This window comes from Danio rerio, chromosome 20 (genome assembly GCF_052040795.2).
Source record: "Danio rerio strain M-AB ecotype USA chromosome 20, GRCz13ab, whole genome shotgun sequence".
NCBI classification, from domain to species: domain Eukaryota; kingdom Metazoa; phylum Chordata; class Actinopteri; order Cypriniformes; family Danionidae; genus Danio; species Danio rerio.
In genome coordinates, this window is record NC_141040.1 from 38846302 (window position 1) to 38865568 (window position 19267).

General features: G+C 36.2%; 1 protein-coding gene across 1 annotated transcript; it reads left to right on the forward strand.

Moving 5' to 3' along the window:
• Positions 1-705: 705 nt before the first annotated feature.
• On the forward strand, positions 706-17362 carry pnocb (prepronociceptin b). The gene is given in 3 exon segments (NM_001015044.2): positions 706-787; positions 11003-11182; positions 16503-17362. Coding segments are annotated over 2 exon segments (702 nt in total). The 5' UTR covers positions 706-787; positions 11003-11059; the 3' UTR covers positions 17082-17362.
• Positions 17363-19267: the final 1905 nt, after the last annotated feature.

Sequence of the window (19267 nt, forward strand, 5' to 3'; positions counted from 1 at the left end):
GTGAGGTTGGGGAGGAACCAATCTAGTCTGTTTTAAGACTGAGGTATGACCCACAATTTGAACACACATCAAATACAATTCCCTTAAATGCTATACAAAAAATTCAGTTTATTCTTAGTAGCACAAGTCAACTCTTTTCAGCATCTTTCCTTCAGGCAAGTTTGTGTTGTCCTCATATACAACCCTTTGTTGCGGATGTGAAGTGTCAGCGTCCACCGAGACTTCCCTTTGCCTCTGGGAGATTTTGTTTTTCTTCTGTATGCACGGCTCAACTCTAAATTGCATTTCGGGCTTAATTTGCGAGCGCCGCTCCCAGGCCTGCATTCAGCTTGTTAAAGGCACCTTATTCAAGTTTCAGATCATTACTTAATTGATAGGAACTATGTTTGGATGTATACAGTAAATATGTTACTGGATGAAACCAATGGATTTTGAGTTCCTTACAAGAAGTATGGGTATATGGGAATTAAACAAAGCGTATTTTTAGTTCAAGTCATATCTTCTGGGGTGGAGAAAGAGGTGACGTTGGTTGTGTCTTGTACGTCAGCATTGACTAAGGGTTGTATGGCTGTCCAGGTTGTGCGTAATACCCTGTAATACCCTGCCTTGGTGTAGCCCCATCCACAGACACTGGGGAGGCTGAACCACTGGAAGGGGTGTGTCGTTATAAGAGGGGAGAGAAAGGGAGCAGGCAAGCAGTTGAATAAACCCAGAAGCTGAAGATTGGACATATCCACCACACCTCAAGACTGAAAGTGACAGAGAGACCCCTTATCACCGACGGCAGGTAAAACAAGGTGTCATTCTGATGCCTTTTGTATTTACAGTCTAGATTATAGGTGTTTTATTAGGTTAGTGGGTCAAATATTTTGTGAGTTTTTGAGATTGCTAGGTTCTTAATGTTAATATTTGTCTTGGCAGAAATGAAAGCAGTTGCCAACACAGTCATTGTTTTCTTATGGGAGTGTGATTGGGGTAATATTAATGTGTTGATTCCCTCAGTGACGTTTTAATAATTAGTGCTGCTCTTTAAGCAGTCTTTTTTCCATTACTCATGGATTTTACCTGTTATTCCTCTTCATGGCTACCAATTAACCTACATTAACCCAGTTGTTGCAGGAACCTTTTTTATTCTGTTACTTGTAAAGTTCTGTTAAGTTTCTGTATTTGTAGATACGTTTTTTACAGTTTAGTTTTGAAAATGATTATAGGTTTTATTAAAATAAGTTAAAAATAAGTAAAGGAAAAAATATATGTTTTTTAAATGAAGAATTTTTGTGTAAGATTAGAATACAAATGTATAAGTCCTCTTAATATTTGACCCTTCTTACAGTAGATGCTTACAGTGCACAATGCAAATTTAGCAATTTCATATGAAATTGCATATAATGATCGCATTTTAGACAGTACTATACAAATAAATTTAATTAAAAGCTTTAACGACTGAAACTCGAATGTGTGCACTGGGTTTTGAAGTCAGTCAAGAGGGAAGAGTGATATATTTTGGCTAGTAAATTTTGTAGCTGTAATTAAGCTAGATTTAATACAATGCATCCTCTTAGACTCCCTCTAATTACTAACAGAGCATTTTGTGCATATTTTTTTCAGTTTGATTATGTCTATAATTGCTGCCTGACAAACAGAAGTGCAACAAGTGTGCGACTCATTTATACTAATATTCCTGTTTCTTTAGTGACAGTCAATTTATGCTTATTAAATATCATCGATTGTAAGAAGACAGGTAAAATGATTGTGATCAATGCGAATGTGTGTTAATTATTTATTTATATTTTTAAAATACACAATGTGTTGTGCAGCAATGCAAATAAAAATTATAGTCAAATAGTAGCTTAATTAGTTAACATTTTGTAATCAATAAAAATTTTTTGACAAACTTTATTGTGTTTTTAGTAAACATGATTATCAACAACGGTAATAGCAGAAATCCTTAACATTGACTTGGTTCAATGTCTAAAGCATGGTTTATAACAATATATATATATATATATATATATATATATATATATATATATATATATATATATATATATATATATATATATATATATATATATATGTGTGTATATATATATATATATATATATATATATATATATATATATATATATATATATATATATATATATATATATATATATATATATATATATATATATATATTTATATATATATATATATGCATACAGAAACCTGTAAATAAGTTAAAAAAAAAAAAAAAAAAGAAAGTCGAAAAAAACTATATACATAATTTCAGAGAAGTACATAAATGGAAAAAACGTGCCTAAGAAAGTTATTGTAAAACAGATCAAACAGAAAGTGTGTATAGTGTTGTCACCTATATCTTAAGGCATCTTAATCAGAGATTTAAGCGCCAGTATGAACCACCAGATTTAAACAATCTTAACAAATTTTTGCTCTGTTAATTAAGGCAGTGAACTGTTCTAACCAAACAATGTCTATAAAATAGTATACTGAATTGACAGGATATTAGGATGGAACCAGGAATAATGATTGTTTCCTTTGCAGCTGTTAATCCTGAGACAAAAAGTTTGTTTTTTTAACAATTTTAATTTTTAATAATTTTAAATATTTGTATATTAAATAATTTTGTAAAATTATTTGCCTTACATTAAGGAGAATAACAGAATAACAGTATAAGAGAATACCATATATCTATATAAATTAGATGTATTTGATTTATATTTTCTTTTAGATGTTTATCATCACTATTTTCATATTCCCAATGACAACTCTGACTCTTTTAAAGCAATCAGAATATCTCAATGCGTCATTCATATAATTTAATTAGTGTATTTATTCAGAGAATAACACATTACAATTAGGTTGTATTAGTTAATGTTACTTAATGAATTTACTAACATGAACGAACAACATACAAAACATTTATTACAGCATTTGTTCATGTTAGTTAATGAAAATACAGTTATTCATCATTAGTTCATGTTAACTGACAGTGCATTAATGTTAACAAGCATGAATTTGGATGTTAATAATGCATTAGTAAATGCTGAACTATGATTTATAAATGCTCTACAAGTAATGTTCATTATTGAATTATGTTAGTAAATAAAGTAACTAATGAATGTCATAAAGTGTGACCGAATAACTAGATGTTTGCAAAAACGGCTAACATAAGACATACACCAAGTCTAAATAAATCATCCAAATTGCACAGATTATGCCTCCCATCATAAATTCATGCAACAGTCCACTATAAATTTAAAGCCGCTTGTCTAATTTACTGCAATTATTTCAAAATTTTGTACTGCATTAGGGAGAGACTAGTTTTGCTCAGATTAATTACCTGCGCCATGTTAAATTGATTTTTACCCTAAAATCCATTAGAGCAGAAGTGTTGCATGCATAATTACATACATCTATCAATTAGAGTTGTTCTCTCTTACACAGGGAAGAGTAAATCTATTAAATCAGTTAATGCTCTCAATGAATTTGCAACATTTAAGCTCGAGCAACATTTTCAATATTAATTGCAATGATTAAAAAACAACTTTACAGGATAAAGAGATCGCTCAGATAGAACTCGTATAAGGTCAAACCTCCATACCTGATGTTCAGTTGTCAAACTATTTGTAAGTATGCATAATCATGACACCTAAATGATTGTAATTTGACTCATTTACTTATTTCAGATGCTCTTGAACTCACTAAATGCATCAAAGTTTTTACCATACTCATAAAAAATGCAGGTTTCCACACAATTCATTCAGGTTGTTCCAACACAAATCGATTAAGGTAACTTAAATTTAAGTCGATTGAACATAAAACAAATAAATTGTCCAAATAATACCTCAATAATTGTGTTGTTTAAGTTAATTTTATGTAAGTAGTTTGAACAAGCAGCAGAATAATTATTTTGAGTGTAGCCATCCAAAAAACTGCATTCTTATGTGGACTCTAAAGGGTCAGTTCACCCAAAACTGATCATTTTCTCACCCTTCTCTTGAATCCTTGACTTTCTTTGTTTCTGCTGAACACAAAAGATATTTTGAAAATTGTTAGAAACCAGTAACCATTAACATCCACAGTATTTGTTTTTCCATGGACGTCAATGGTTACTAAATTTTTTCAAAATATCTTCTTTTGTGAAAAGGTTTGAGACCACTTTAGAGTTAAAATCTCACATTTGGGTGAACAATCCATTTTCTCTTTTCCTGAAGCTTGCCTTGTTTAGATATTTGCCTTGAAATTGCAGACATTGCAATTGAAATTGTGACTTTCCATGAGTCAAAGCGTGTAATGTATGCAATCTGCCAGTTTACCTTCACCTTTGCTTTTACGTTTAAGTGGAGGTGACGGTGGCTTTTATCTTATTTTCTTCTCGCCAATTGAAATTGCATGCCTATAGTCTTTCAGAAATAAAGAGAGAAACTTTTTCGCTCCCTCCCCCTTCTCTTTATGGTAAATTCAGTGCTCATTGTCATGGCCACGGGGAGGATAATGCAATGATTGCTGCCAGTGTGTGTGTGGAGGGGAACCATGATCATCTGTAACGGGACCGCAGACTCTCAGCCCTCTGGCAGTTGCTGTGCTCTCAATTAAAGTAACCATGCGAATCCCCCTATTCCTCAACGGAAATGGTTATGACAATGAGAAGAGCTTAGATTATTTTGATACGATGCTTCTTGCGAAGGAAAGGGGGAAAAAAGAGCTAGATGTAGCAAACAGGTGAGCTATCATTTACTGCGTAATAAATCCGAGATGAAGTGCATTCGTCGTATAGTATTAATGTGGATGAGAAATGTGAACGAGGTCATGTTGCTCCTTCCTCCATCTGCTGTGGAACAAACAAACAAAAGTAATTGTTATTTGCCGATTCTTGACATGTCATGACACAGTTGGCTGGCAAGAATGGAAACGGGGGAACAAAAAACAGCCAAAGCTGAAGAAAAGCTTGCAGACTTGATTTCACAGAATCTGGGGGTGACTCAGTTGAGGCGTTTGTGTTTCAGGAATGGCGCAAGGACAGAATGAGAATGGGGTTTGGTGTTTACCGTGGAGGAGATACGATCAGGTGGCTGTAAGAGAGGGCGAGCAGGCTGGTCAAATCAGATTAGTCACATTCCCATAGATTAGTCAAAGCATGGACAGAGCATCCTCTCTGTGAGGAAACATGTTTGGGCTCACAATTCACATTTACTCAGTAGCAGCATGTCATTGTGAACCGTTTTAATCCATGCAGTGAAAGTCAACAGCGCAAAAAAATATATATATATATATTGTGTTTTACAGAGGAAAGAGGCCTACGTTTGGCATGTGTAATCATATGTAATATAGCATATGTAATATATAATATTTCAAACAGGGTCCAGGTAGTTTACTGATTGGGGTGACAAGAGAGTGCTAGGGGTCTGAGAAATGGTTGGGGGGGAGGGGTAGCTGGGGTGGAAGCATACAGCACCTTGGGAAACCTGATGTAGAAAGGTACTATATAAATAAAGTTGATTGATTTATAAAATGTTAATAATATTAATAGGCAGCAAGGTGGCTCAGTGCTCGCCTCACCGCAAAAAGGTTGCTGGCTTGAGTCCTGGCTGGGCCAGTTTGTATTTCTATGTAAAGTTTGCATGTTTTCCCCGTTCATATGGGTTGTCTCCGGGTACTCTGGAGGAACAGTCCAAAGAATGCTCTGTAAGTAAACTGGATGAACTAAATTGTCTGTTGTGTACGAGTGTGTGTGTGTGTGAATGAGTGTGTATGGGTGTTTTCCAATACTGGGTTGCAGCTGGAAGGGCATCCGCTGTGTTAAACATATGGCGAAATAGTTGGTTGTTCATTTTGCTGTGGCGACCTCTAAAATAGAGACTATGCTGAAGGAAAATATATGAATGAATAATAATATTAATAAATAGTTTGAATAAAATTAATAAAATATGAAATATATAAATAATACACTTTAGTTTAACATATAAACAAACAAATAACTAGAAATAAGATTTAGATTATTTAAAAAAATATTAAATAAAACACATATGATTAAATTAAATTTAAACAAATAATAAATAACAAATAAATAAATAATTGAAGTAAATCTAACAAAAAATACTTATTAGACTGAAAATAATAATGCAGTTAGGTTAAAATAAATGATAAAACTGAAAAAAAAAGGCTGAATATGAAGTTTAAACCCATTTATAACACTTATTTTACACAGTATAAATTGGGTATTTAGATAAAAAGCTATATACTGTGATTTCTAGATTGGGCCTTGAACAATATTTGATTTAAAAAATCCTACAAGTTAAATTAAATCCTGCAGGATGTCAATTAAACCCTCCACACACAGGTTGTCAATATGATGTCATATTGACGTTGTACCCCAACGTCGTGGTGATGTTGGAAATGAAATTCAGGTTGACGTTAGAACCCAACATCGGGCCAATGTCCAACCTAAAATCAACCTAAAATTAACCAAATGTCAGCGTTGAATCATTTTACACCTTGATGTTGTGTGGACGTTACCACTGTGACATCTATCAGATTTTGGTCACTTTCCAACACAAAATCAACTAAATATCAACATCATTTGATGTCGCTATTTGGATGTCAAAATAATGTTGTCCTTAGACACAGGCTAGACATTGAATTTTGGTCATCTGACGTCATGACCTAAATCTAACCTAATATTAACATCGTATGATGTTGTGTGCCTCCTGGGAAACCATCAAAATATGAGAAGCTTGTTATGTTGGGAAAATAAAACTCTGGAAAATCTGGAAAGAAAAGAAATACATATTACAAATATTTATTGATTCACTCACAAGAAATAAAATATACAGTGACTTCAGATAAGTTATCAATATTTCATTCTCCCTTGTATTTGTTTAGCAGCTTTTATTCTGCACATATCTTACGAAGGAAACAATTAAACTGCAGAGACCAGAGGTTTTACACTCTTAAGCACAACTCCAGAATATTCTTAGAAAATCTACATCAACAAAACATCAATATGTTTTTAAAAAGGCGGGGTAGAATATGAAACCCAACCGTCATTCTGGGATAAGCAAATTCAAACTAAATTCATACGAATTACCCACTAAATCAAAAAGTTACGAATTGCCGTGAGATTGTGTTGGACTTTCCTCCAAATGTAATCATTGTCGTGACTCGTGAGAGAGACCCTCATCCTAAAAATGTAAAACAGATCTACTGAAGTGGCCAAAAGTGATTCTTGGCACTTCAGTAGATTCCTTTTACATTTTTTAGGATGAGGGTCTCTCTCACGTTTCATGGCATGTTAAAGATTGTATCAAGAAAGACAATTTACTCTCATTCTCTCTGCAAAATAACTCATTCTCAGTATATCAGTACTGCAGATGACGGTCGATGCTTTCGCACTTTCCCTCCAGCTGTTCTCGTGTTTTCCATTATCTCGGAAAAAGACTTTTAATAAGAGATTATAGCAGGGGATGATCATAAAAAAAGTACCATCAAATCACTTTCCAAATTGAACTGTATTAACGATGCAATGGATTTAATTGGCCGGAAACTTTTCTTTTTTTTTTGGCATCCCTTTTCTTTTAGAGTGCTCTGGATACCCATGTCCGTGCAAAGGTCTGTAATTATATGCAGTCTTCTTGTTCATTGAGCACAGACATCTCAAGATGCTTTTATTGTCAACTTTTCATCACTGCTTTGGAGTTGGGCTAAAGAATTTTGTTGGCTTTCATCAAAGAAAGCTTTTAGAGGTGCGCTCATATGTGCGTTTCTCTCCTAATGCAGTCGTGACTAATGTGTGCTGGCGCAGTGCGTGAGTCAGAGTTTGATGGAAACTGCATTCCCGCTCTTTCTCTCCCGCACTCATTTCCTTCTCATTACGCCACACACACACACACTAATTCAGACATTAATTAGGGCCTATGATGAGTTTCCTTAATGAACTTCAGTATGTGTGGGGGAAAGAAAAAAAAACAGATGGTGGCTTCCAAATTTTGACATGTTTCAGTGGTGGTGATCCACATCATTATGTTAGACTTTCATGTGTGAATTTGAGTCACTTTGAGGGTTCATTGTCATTGTCATCAAGTGATCTTATCTCCAGGGAGACATGTGTTTATCTTCGAGGAAAACTGGACCCATGTTTGGGTTTATCCTTAAAATACCAGGTTATCAGTCTCAATATCTGGGATTAGCAGGAATTCGTTAAGGTGATTGCTGGCAAGGGTGAAAAACATGTTTCTAGAGCTGATTAGCTACAGATTGACTTCTGATGTTCACATTCAAACATGTGAATGTCCTTGTGAAATAAGGAGCTTTAGAGCAGCCACCAGGATAAACAAATTACACTACCTTACCTACTGTAATGAGGAAAAACATGCTTTTCAAGAACTGTTCACTTGTAGGTTTTTCAGGGAACAATTAATGGCTCTTCATAGACATTGTTTTGTGATTTTCCCTTTTGGGATCGTTATTTTCTAGTTGGAATGTTACTTGCTTAGATAATTAGCTTAATGTTCATTCAGATGTTTACCTTCCTATTTGGTGTTCAAGAAACATTTATTAATTTTCCTTCGGCTTAGTTCCTTATTTGCCACAGCGGAACAAACCACCAACTATTACAGCATATGTTTTACACAGTGGATACCTTTCTACTGGGAAACGCCCATACACACTCACATTGACAAACACACTCATGCATTACGGCCAATTTAGTTTAACCAATTCACCTATAGCGCATGTCTTTGATTGTGGGGGAAACCGTAGGAAACCCAACGCCAACACGCAGAGAACAAACTCCACACAGAAATGCCAACTGGCCCACCTGGGACTCAAACCAGCGACCTTTTTGCTGTGAGGCAAAAAAATTATTATTATCATCAATGTTGAATGCCGTGCTGCTTAAAATGTCTGTGTACAACTCTGCTTCTATGACTAGAAAGTACAAAAGAGCAGAATCATATTTGCAACATTTAACTTTTTTTTTTTGTTAAACTTAATGCATTCTTGCTAAATGAATAAAACATGACTTCAATCATTTAAAAAGCAGTGTAGTCAGAAATCATAGTTTACTTAAAGCAAATAATTCAATAAAATAAATTTTTGGGGGTTCATGTGGCAATGAAGATTTAATTAATGATGCTTAAAATTCAGCTTAATGACATTAAATTATATTTATGTATGAATAAAAGACACAAACAATGTATAAATAAATGACATTTTAGCAGCACAGTAGTGCAGTGGGTAGCGAGCGAACTCGCCTCACAGCAAGAAGGTCTCTGGTTCCAGCCTTGGCTGGGTCAGTCTGCATTTCTGTGGAGAGTTTGAATGTTCTCCCCGTGTTGGCGTGGGTTTTCTTCGGGTGCTCCAGTTTCCCCCACAAGTCCAAAGACATGCGGTATAGGTGAGTTGGATAAGCTAAAATTGTCTGTAGCGTATGTGTGTGAATGATAGTGTATGGGTGTTTCCCAGTGATGGGTTGCAGCTGGATAAGTTGGTGGTTCATTCTGCTGTGGCAACCCCTGATTAATAAAGGGACTAAGCCCAAAAGAAAATGAATAAATTAATGAATGAATGACATTTAAAAAAACGTTCACATAGAACAGTGGTTCTCAAAGTGGGGGTCGGAACATCCTGAGGGGTCGCGGGACAATGAAGGGGGGGTTGCCTGGTGATTTCCAAAAATCTATTTATTTTTATTAAACCATAAGAATTTAAATTTTAATCCATAACCTATTAAAAAATTGTCGTTTACAGTTACTATATACACTTCTGTAAATAGTAACTTTATAAGCTTATAGTTACTAGTTCTATTGGATTGCGACCCCTCAGGTAATTACATTATATTAAAGACTCAGTAATAGCGTCAGATGCAGCAGATTGATTTTATAAGACCAGGTTAAACTTTCTGGCACATTTACAGCACCGACATACATTTAAAAAAAATAATAAAATGAAGAATAGACTTTGGTTTATTGGTGTGTGTGCGCCATTGCATTCAAGGTTTCTGTATTTATAACCACCTCAGAGGATATTGGGGGTCGCGAGTCACTGGCATTATTATTTTGGGGGTCGCGAGCTGAAAAGTTTGGGAACCTCTGACATAGAAGACAGTTATTTTAAATAAATTTGAAAGCAAAATTGGTGGCAGCATGGTGGCTCAGTGGTTAGCACTGTCGCCTCACAGCAAGAGAGTACCGACTTGGTCAGTTGGCATTTCAGTGTGGAGTTTGCTTGCATGTTCTCCAGGCGTGGGTTTCCTCCGAGTGCTCCAGTTTTCCCCACAGTCCAAAGACATGCGGTACAGGTGAATTGAATAAACTAAATTGGTCATTGTGTATGAGTGAGTGTGTGAATGTGAGGGTTTGTGGGTGTTTCCCAATAGTGGGTTGCGGCTGGAAGGACTTCAGATGCATAAAACATGCTGGAATAGTTGGCAGTTCATTCCGCTGTGGCGGCCTCTGAAATAGAGACTTAGCTGAAGGAAAATGAATGAAAGTGAAATGATTTTTCTCAACATAGCTGTTTAAACTGTTCAAATAACATTCAGACCTGGAGAGAAGAAGAGACTTTCAAAAACACTTAAAGCTACCTTATCAATTCCAAACATATAATATTGTATATATACATTTAAAGAAATGTCATATAAATGTTAGAATCATCTTAGCAGAGCCACTAGAGTAGCTTTTTACACCTTGGTTGAAAACCCTGCAACTGGAGTCATAAAATGAGTACGAAGAAGCAGCCAAGGGGCAAACATGACTAAATTGGAATCCTGGAGCCAAATTGCTTAGCAAAAGAGTTTTTCAGAATATGTCTTGGAAGAGCTTCCATTACTTCCTGAACTTTCACTGTTTTAGCCACTTCAAAGTGCTTATTGAATCTGGAGAATCATTTGGTTGTTCTTCACTAGATCATTTACAGGAAACAAAATGTAAATTGCACTAGTTTTATGCTTGAGTTGATTACTAATCAGATCCCTCTGTTCTTGTCTCTCCTTCATCAGAGAGCCCAGTGTCTGATCTGAAGTTCCTGCCTCATTCCTTTGTTCTGTGAAGAAGTCATGAAGACTCCATTTTGGACCCTGCTGCTCTTATGCTTGTGCGCTTCAAGTCACAGCGACTGCCAAGGGGACTGCTTAACCTGTGGACTCATCCTGCCTGAACACCAAGCTTTTAATACACTGGTAGGTCTAACTAATTAAAAAAGGTTTCGTCATTTAAATTGAGAAGATTTCAATAGTCATTTTTGACCACTGTTTTTTTTTTTTGTCATAATAATGTACATGTTTTACAATATCATAGTGTTCACTATAGGTTGCACAGACTAATTAACTTAAAAATCCATGTGGAAATCAAAATGTTTATTTTGCTAGTCACATTGTTATTCTTTACATCAGGAGTTCTTAAACTTTCTCGAATCCCTCAGAGGTGGTTATAAATATATAAACCTTGCACACAAAGGCGCACACATACCAATAGGCCAAGTCTCTTCATCATTTATCTTTGAAGAACACTTCTCAGAGACCATCCTCCATGTTTAGGTGTGGCCTGAAATGATTTTTAATGTATGTGAGAGCCGTAAAGGTGTCATAAGTTTAACCTGGTGCTATAAAATCAATCTGCTGCATCTGACGCTATTGCTGTGTCTTTAATATAACATAATCACCACAGGGGTCGCAAAAAATGAAAGATTGATGGTTTGATGATTGATGATTTTATTTGCATTTTTTTAATGTAACTATGATTTTCTTCTGTAGGTTAATTCTATTAGTTTAATAAAATGAATTAGATTTTTGCAAATCACCAAGCGACCCCCCCTTCAATGTCTGTCTTCAATGTTTAAAGGTGAACAATTATTCTGTGCAAGTTAATCCACTGTTTGTTTTGTAATCTTCAATCTAATGTGACTATTTGCTTCTAAGTGATGGCCCTTAGCCATGCCCCTCTTACCATTAGTTTGCTACAAGCACATGAAGTGCTGTACAGACCATGTGATTTTGATATGAACAACAAAGCAGCTTTTCTCACAGAATGTATTTTCCCTTTCCAAAGTGCTATTTTTTTCTTGATGGAAGTTAAAGGAGACCTATTATGCAAAAATCACTATTATAAGTGGTTTAATCACAGATGTGAGGGTAGAGTGTGTGAATATAGGTAGCCTCTAATGGTAAAAATTAATTCATTCTATTTTTATAATCACACTTTATAAAAACAGAAAAAACACTTTGATTGACATTCTCCCTTTGTATGTGTCATCAGAGGGGGAAAGCTCTGCCCATTAGTGACAATGGGCCCTATCATACACCCGGCACAAGGCGGGACGCAATTGTTGTTTGCTAGTTTCAGCTTGACGTAAGTGTTATTTTGACGTGTAGCACCACGCTGTTTAAATAGCAAATGCATTTGCGCTCATATGTTTGCCCATATGTGTTCTAGTCTAAAAAAGGAGGTGCGTTATAGTGCATTGCTGGCTCGTTGCTATTTTGAGGATCTAAAATAGACTGCTCCATAGCGCAGAGAGGAGGTCTAAAGTCCAGCGCAGAGTGCATAAGTTGTGCGCCTCCCTTACACATTGCTTAATACACATAGGATATACAGCAATAAACAAATATCTTTACAGATGAAAAATAATTAAAGGATTAAAATATTACAAAAATGATTAATTTCTACATAAATATAAAAACCACCGCCATATGGGGCACAGCATGTGTATTTGGATATAACTCAGTTTTTGACTACCCTTCATTATTATTGTTCATTTATTTGTTTGCTGGAAATTAGAACTGAATTTAGAAATAGTTTTGAAACAAATCTTTGTGCTTAACAAACAAAATAATTATGTAGGCTAATAGATGTCTGTGCGTACAACACGTTTCCTTATCCACGGAAGAGAGTAAAAGTGAAAGTAAAGAATAAGGAGGCTCATCACTTAATCTCGCGCTGCAGATGCTCTGTTTAACTGTTTTCTTGCAAGTGAAGCGCTCAGTTCAGTCAACTTATAAGTCCATCATGTAAATAGTAAATGCGCTATGGCGCCACGCAACTGACTCTTAAAAGGAATGGGACATTGGTTTATTCTCAAAACACACCTATAACTGATTAAGAGAATAAGCTTAACCCTGTTAGACCATGCGCTGTGGCGCAAAAGTGGATTCTGACACACTTAATGCTTTTGCGCCCTGTGCTTTTGACTTTGCGCCAAGATCGTTAAAATAGAGCCCAACGTCTCCCTCATTAGCAGTAGACATTAGTTTTGTTTTCTTTTTCAATCTGCCACTATTCTGACCCACAGATATTTGTAGATCCAGAGGACCAATCAGAAAAACTCATATGCAGGGCAAGCATTGTGAGCTTCTGTTTACAGTAGCAAGCTGGCATGACAACTGTGTTATTAGATGGCAATCTGACATAGAAGGCTCTTTAAAAAACAAAAACTTTTCCTAGTGCTGAGTCTCACATTTTTAAACACAAAGATGCGTCCTGTGTAAATAAAGTTACAGACACAGTCAGATGCCGCAGTCTCGCTAGAGTTTGAGGATGCAAAATTACATGCATACAGCGCTGCAAAATGAGGCAGTATTGACCAAGATGATTAGACATTTAAAAAAAAAAAAAGAGCGATTGGTCCATATTTTCTATTTCTATCACTGAGGTTATCTTCGATTGGTCTCACGCAGTCACATGATGCGATTTTACAGGTCAGAGTTTACCAAGCTTAAACTGTGCAACACAGCGAACTGCAAAATTTGTCAGCTACATTAGCTAGTAGCAGCAACTTTTATCACAGAAATGTCGACTTAGTCGTCTCTGTATTTTTGGTATCCCAGACAGCAATATTTAAACAATTCATAAAAGGTGAAAAATATAAATGTTGACTGACTTTCTGAGATTAATCGTCAATTTAAACATTAAAATCATGCTTCTCAATAGTATTACTGTGCACTGTAAACAGATATCAGTGCCATTTGTTTGCATCTGAAGAAGTGTATGGAGCAAGATTAAACAAGTAGATTCCCATTCATGGTCTTGAAATCAAATTCATAACAAGAACACATGAATGGAGTGTTCACAACTGCAATACATTCAAAGATGTCTACAGCATGTTTTGCAGCAGGACTGAATTAGCAAACTACAACAGATCAACTATGTCAAAGTTGGTCACTGTCACAATAGTGGCTGTAATGAAGTTGCTAATGGCTTTGCAGAGCAAACAGCTGTGACTGCGGTGATTGGGTTATGTCTGCCTGTAATTGGCTGCCATTGTGTCATCAGCTGCTGATGTTGTGATTGACATTTGGTGAGTCCCAGTGGGCAAGATTTTCCTCTGACACCACAATGTTGTCAGAACCTTGAACATTCATCAACAGATTCATGCATAGTCAGTATTAACACTCACATACAGTACGCAACCATACAGAAACATATGAAAATCTTAATATACAGTGCTTAGCATAAACAAGTTCACCCCATTTGAAAATAATATTTTTATCCATTTCTCAGTGAATATAGGTCATATATTTTGGTGCATTTAAACAAAGCAGATTTATTGAACAGATATATTTATTAAAATATTTTAGTCACCAAACATATTTAGAAATAGATAGATCATACATTTAAGCAGCCATGTGAATTATTGCAAAAATATTACAAAACAAAATTTTAAATGTTTTTTTTTTTTCTTTTTTTTTCCACTTTTGGATTTGAATTTTTACATTTTCCTTAAAATATATATATTCGGGCTACTAATATATGGACTGTTATAGTAAGTTATTTTTTTAGATTAGCTCCAGATTTGGCTTCAGTACCTACTAATCCAATGTATATGCACCATGGAAAAATGTCCATTTTTCTCAGAAAACATATTTTTAAAGGTGACGTTGAGTTGAATTTTTTACCAGATGTTGATAGCAACCCAAAAAATCCATATATAAAAATAAAACAAATCTAATTAGTTTACAATTTAAGTTATGTGTAATAAAATGAAATGATGCAGGAAAATGTATTAAACACATAAAGATAAGGAAGTGTAGAAAGACAAATCTCATAGTGGTTCTTCAGCAACCCTCTGCCCTTTGTCATTGTAAATGAATATTAGCTGCTTCAGTTCAACATCCACATTACCAGGGAGATGAAGATGAAACCAGGGTGGACATTTCAGCAAGACTATGATTCAAACCACAGCCAAGTAAACTTTCAAATGCTTTCAGAGCAAGAAAATCAAGCCGTAGAATGGCCCAACCAATCACCTGACTTGAATCCAATAGAAAATACAAAATAAAATTCAGTTTGCATAGATGAGACCCACAGAAACATGAAGATTTTCACACTGTTGAAATTTGTGAAAAACTCACACCTGGGCAGTGCATGTGACTTCATTCTCCATATGAGAGGCGTCTTTAGGCTGCCATTAATTTTTTCCCATTTGGCATCAACATTTCATTTGCAAGGCCAAATACTTTCCATGCATGCAACTTCTTGTTTCACTTGAATGTTCTATGCTGCTACACGCTTTATGATTAGTTTTCTCCCTATTAATGCGAGATCATAAAACAGGCTTGCTTTCTAGATAATCCTCTTTAAAGAGGGCATCTTTAGAAAGAACATGCATTTGTCTACAGCTGAGCTCTGCTGATCACATACAAAATGAAGGTTTTTATCCCATTCTAGTCAGTCAATTATCATATCATTTCTTGCACCAATGCCACATATCATTTCACATCTCATTGCACTGGTAAGATGGCTTGCATGCAGCATTGTGCCATTAGGATTTTTTTATATGTACTTTTTATTACAAAGGGCAAATTCCAAAAAAAAAAAAAAAAAAAAATTCATAAAATCTACCAAATAGCGAAAGAAGACTGTTTTCCTAATAAGACACACACATATATTGTGGTCATCTATCTATCTACCAGGATATCCAGGACCACACAGTGGGTAGCACTGTAGCCGTACAGCAAGAAGGTCGCTGATTCGAGCCTCGGCTGGGTCAGTAGGCATTTTTGTGTGGAGTTTTTCTCCCCGTGTTGGCATGGGTTTCCTGCTGGTGCTCCGGTTTCCCCCACAGTCCAAAGACATGCACTATAGGTGAATTGAATAAGCTAAATAGGCCGTAGTGTATGTGTGTGAATGAGTGTATGGCTGTTTCCTAGTACTGGGTTGCAGCTGGAAGAGCATCCGCTGTGTAAATCATAAGCTGGATGAGTTGGTGGGTTATTCTACTGTGGCGACAGCTGAAGAATAAAGGGACTAAGTCGAAAAAGAAAATGAATGAATAATTGTTTAAAATCGTTTCTTTAAAACATTATGTTATAGAATTTAGTTTTTTTAATGATAAATGGTAACTGCTCTCCCTTACTTATCATACAGTGATTTCCAAATGATCACAGAACACTGAAGACTCGAGACATGACTGCTGAAAATTTGCCTTTGGCATTATCTTTCACTTTAAAAAGTAAACAAAGATTTACTTCATGCCATCACCCCCAAAAAAATTCTGTTTTGCAGGTGTGTATCCTGGAATGTGAAGCACAGGCGTCTCCGGCACTGACCTGGGATCTGTGTTACCAAGCAGCGGGTTTGAAGCATCTCCCACTGCCCTTGCAGGACGAGGAAACATCAAAGCGCTCAGATGATGAAGCGGAGCCTGTGGCTACAGTCAGCATAGAGAATGACAACGGTGTCGAATACACGGAGGCTTTAGAGCGCTTTCGACACGCTCTGCAGCCTTCAGAAGAGCTGGAGAAACTCACGGCTTCATATGACCCAGACCTCGACCCGCGGACACAGGAAGACCAGGATGATTTAGGAGACGAGAAGAGCGACGACGCAGCCGTAAGCGTGTCCAAACGATTCGGGGGCTTCATGAAAGGTCGTCACGGTTTACGTAAGCTGGTGAGCTCCGGAAGGCCTTTGCAGAAGCGATACGGAGGCTTCATAGGGATCAGAAAGTCTGCCCGTAAGTGGAACAACCAAAAGCGCGTGAGTCAGCTCCTGCGCCAGTACCTGAGTTTAACGGGCCGGTCAGGTCGCTCGGGTCACATCAACAGCCTCTCCACCAGAATCCGGAGACAGAGCGAGGTGTAGGTGGCTGTTAACACAGGCCACGGTCACTTACCTCATTAGTAACTGTGAACATCTCCATCATGACATGCACCGCGACCCCAGAACTAGATGTAAATCTGTGTTTAATCAAAGAAGAGGAATATTTTGTATAGCTGGGTTTTTAATCATTGACATTTCCATGGTGGCGACATCCCCCCCAAAAAAGCATCTGTTAGGACGAATGTTGCTGATGATGAGAACTGATTGTTCATTTATCTGAAACTCCGTCAATTAACCTTTGAAGCATTGTGAATACAAAATAATAAAAGGCAAATCAGTGAAACTTGAATGAGCACGTGAATCCGTTACAGATGAGAGAGAGCGAATAGGCTGTGGAGGAGTTTGCTTCTGTTTGAGGTAAAAACAAAAAAAACAAAAGCACTTTATATTCTTACCTTGCACACTGCTTTGTGCTATGATTGGTTGTTTTGCACAGATTTGTGTTGAATGGAAGTGTCTTCGAAGACCTTGGAGCAATCAGACTTGGTTAAATTCAAAAATCAATAGGTGATTATGTTTGGTTCACCATTACAGGAGTGATGTAATTCGGAAGCTGTTAGATGTTTTTGTCGGGTCACTGCTGCCCCCTAGAGTTTATAGTCCAGATTATTGTTGGTAATTTGTGGAATGCCAAGCATTAAAGCAGGGGTGCTCAACCCTGTTCCTAGAGACCTACCTTCCTGCAGAGTTTTGCTCCAACCCTGATCAAACTAAACTAAACCAACTGAGTAGGATCTAATGGAGCGCTTACTAATTAAAGACAGGTGTGTTTGATCAACGTTACAGCTAAACTCTGCAGGAACTCCAATAACAGGGTAGGGCACCCTTGCATTAAAGGGCTAGTTCACCAAAAAACAAAAAGGAAAAAAAAATCCTTTAAATAGTTTCTTTTTTTTCTGTTGAACTGCCAGCCACCTTTGACTTCCAAAGTAACTTAATGGGTGCCAGCAACCAGCATTCTTCAAAACACCTTCCAGAAAATGAAGGGTGGGTTAAAAAAAGGCAGAATTTAAAATTTTGGTTCAATTATCTCTAAACTAGGGCTGTGCGATTTGGGCGATTTATTTTATTTATTTATTTTTTTACAGATATTGCGATTTGATTTATGATTTAATCCAAGCTGATTTTAATTTAATTCAAGCTTCAGCTCAATAATCTGTAAGTCGTGGCAACAGTTCTGCTCTTAAAAATTTCCTTGGTGTAGGTTGTTGTGGGGAGTCGTAAGCGACAAATGGGCGTCGTGACAAGTTCGTTTCTTCTTGTGTAATGGCATAGTTCACGACAACCGATATCATGTATGCGAACCCTCACGACACCATTGCAGAAAGTCTAGCGTGTTTAATTTTCTGATGCATAGTGGATTGGTTTTGAAGCACGTCACCTCAGATGTTATTCGTTATTTTTGTTTATATATACACATATATATTTTATATTGCAGCCTCTTGCGATTATATAATTGCAACGTTCCAAATTGCGATTCGATTTCGATTAATTGCACAGCCCTACTTTAAACCCTGACTGATGCTGCAGAAATAGTATGGCAAGCTGTTTTAACATTTTATCTATATACCAAACTAGCATCTTTCATGCTACTAGTGCTTGTTTTGTAGACACCTGTATCTTTCCTGTACAGTATGTAGTAGTACTTTTTCTTTAGAAACTAATGCTAGTATATTTAAAAAGCAAGGCTCACAAATCTGGTAGCGCGATGTCCTGAGGCTATTGTTTTTTTAGTCAGGCTACCAAAATCTATCCACACCGTGCCTGATTCTGCTCATAGATATCCTGCAAGGGCACGGTGTAGATAGATTATGGTAGCCCAACTAAAAATAGCCCCGGGATGTCAGGCTACCAGACTTTGCAAGCCCTGAAAGATACTAATACTACCACTTATTTAGGAGTCTAGTAGTAATTTATTTGGTACTAGTACTTATTTATTAGACACTAGTATTGTAGTAGTGTAGATATCCTAATAACATCCTCAGTGAAGTCAATGGCAAGCATTTGCACTAGTGTCAAAACTGTAAAAATGTAATGACAAAAAGTCAAGACAGCTAATATTTTTATGTTGCTTTAACTTATTTTAATACGTCAATTACAATTTTTAAGTTATACAAAGTTTAACTTAATATTTTCAGTCAGTTTGATTAGTAAAGTTTAACTTAATA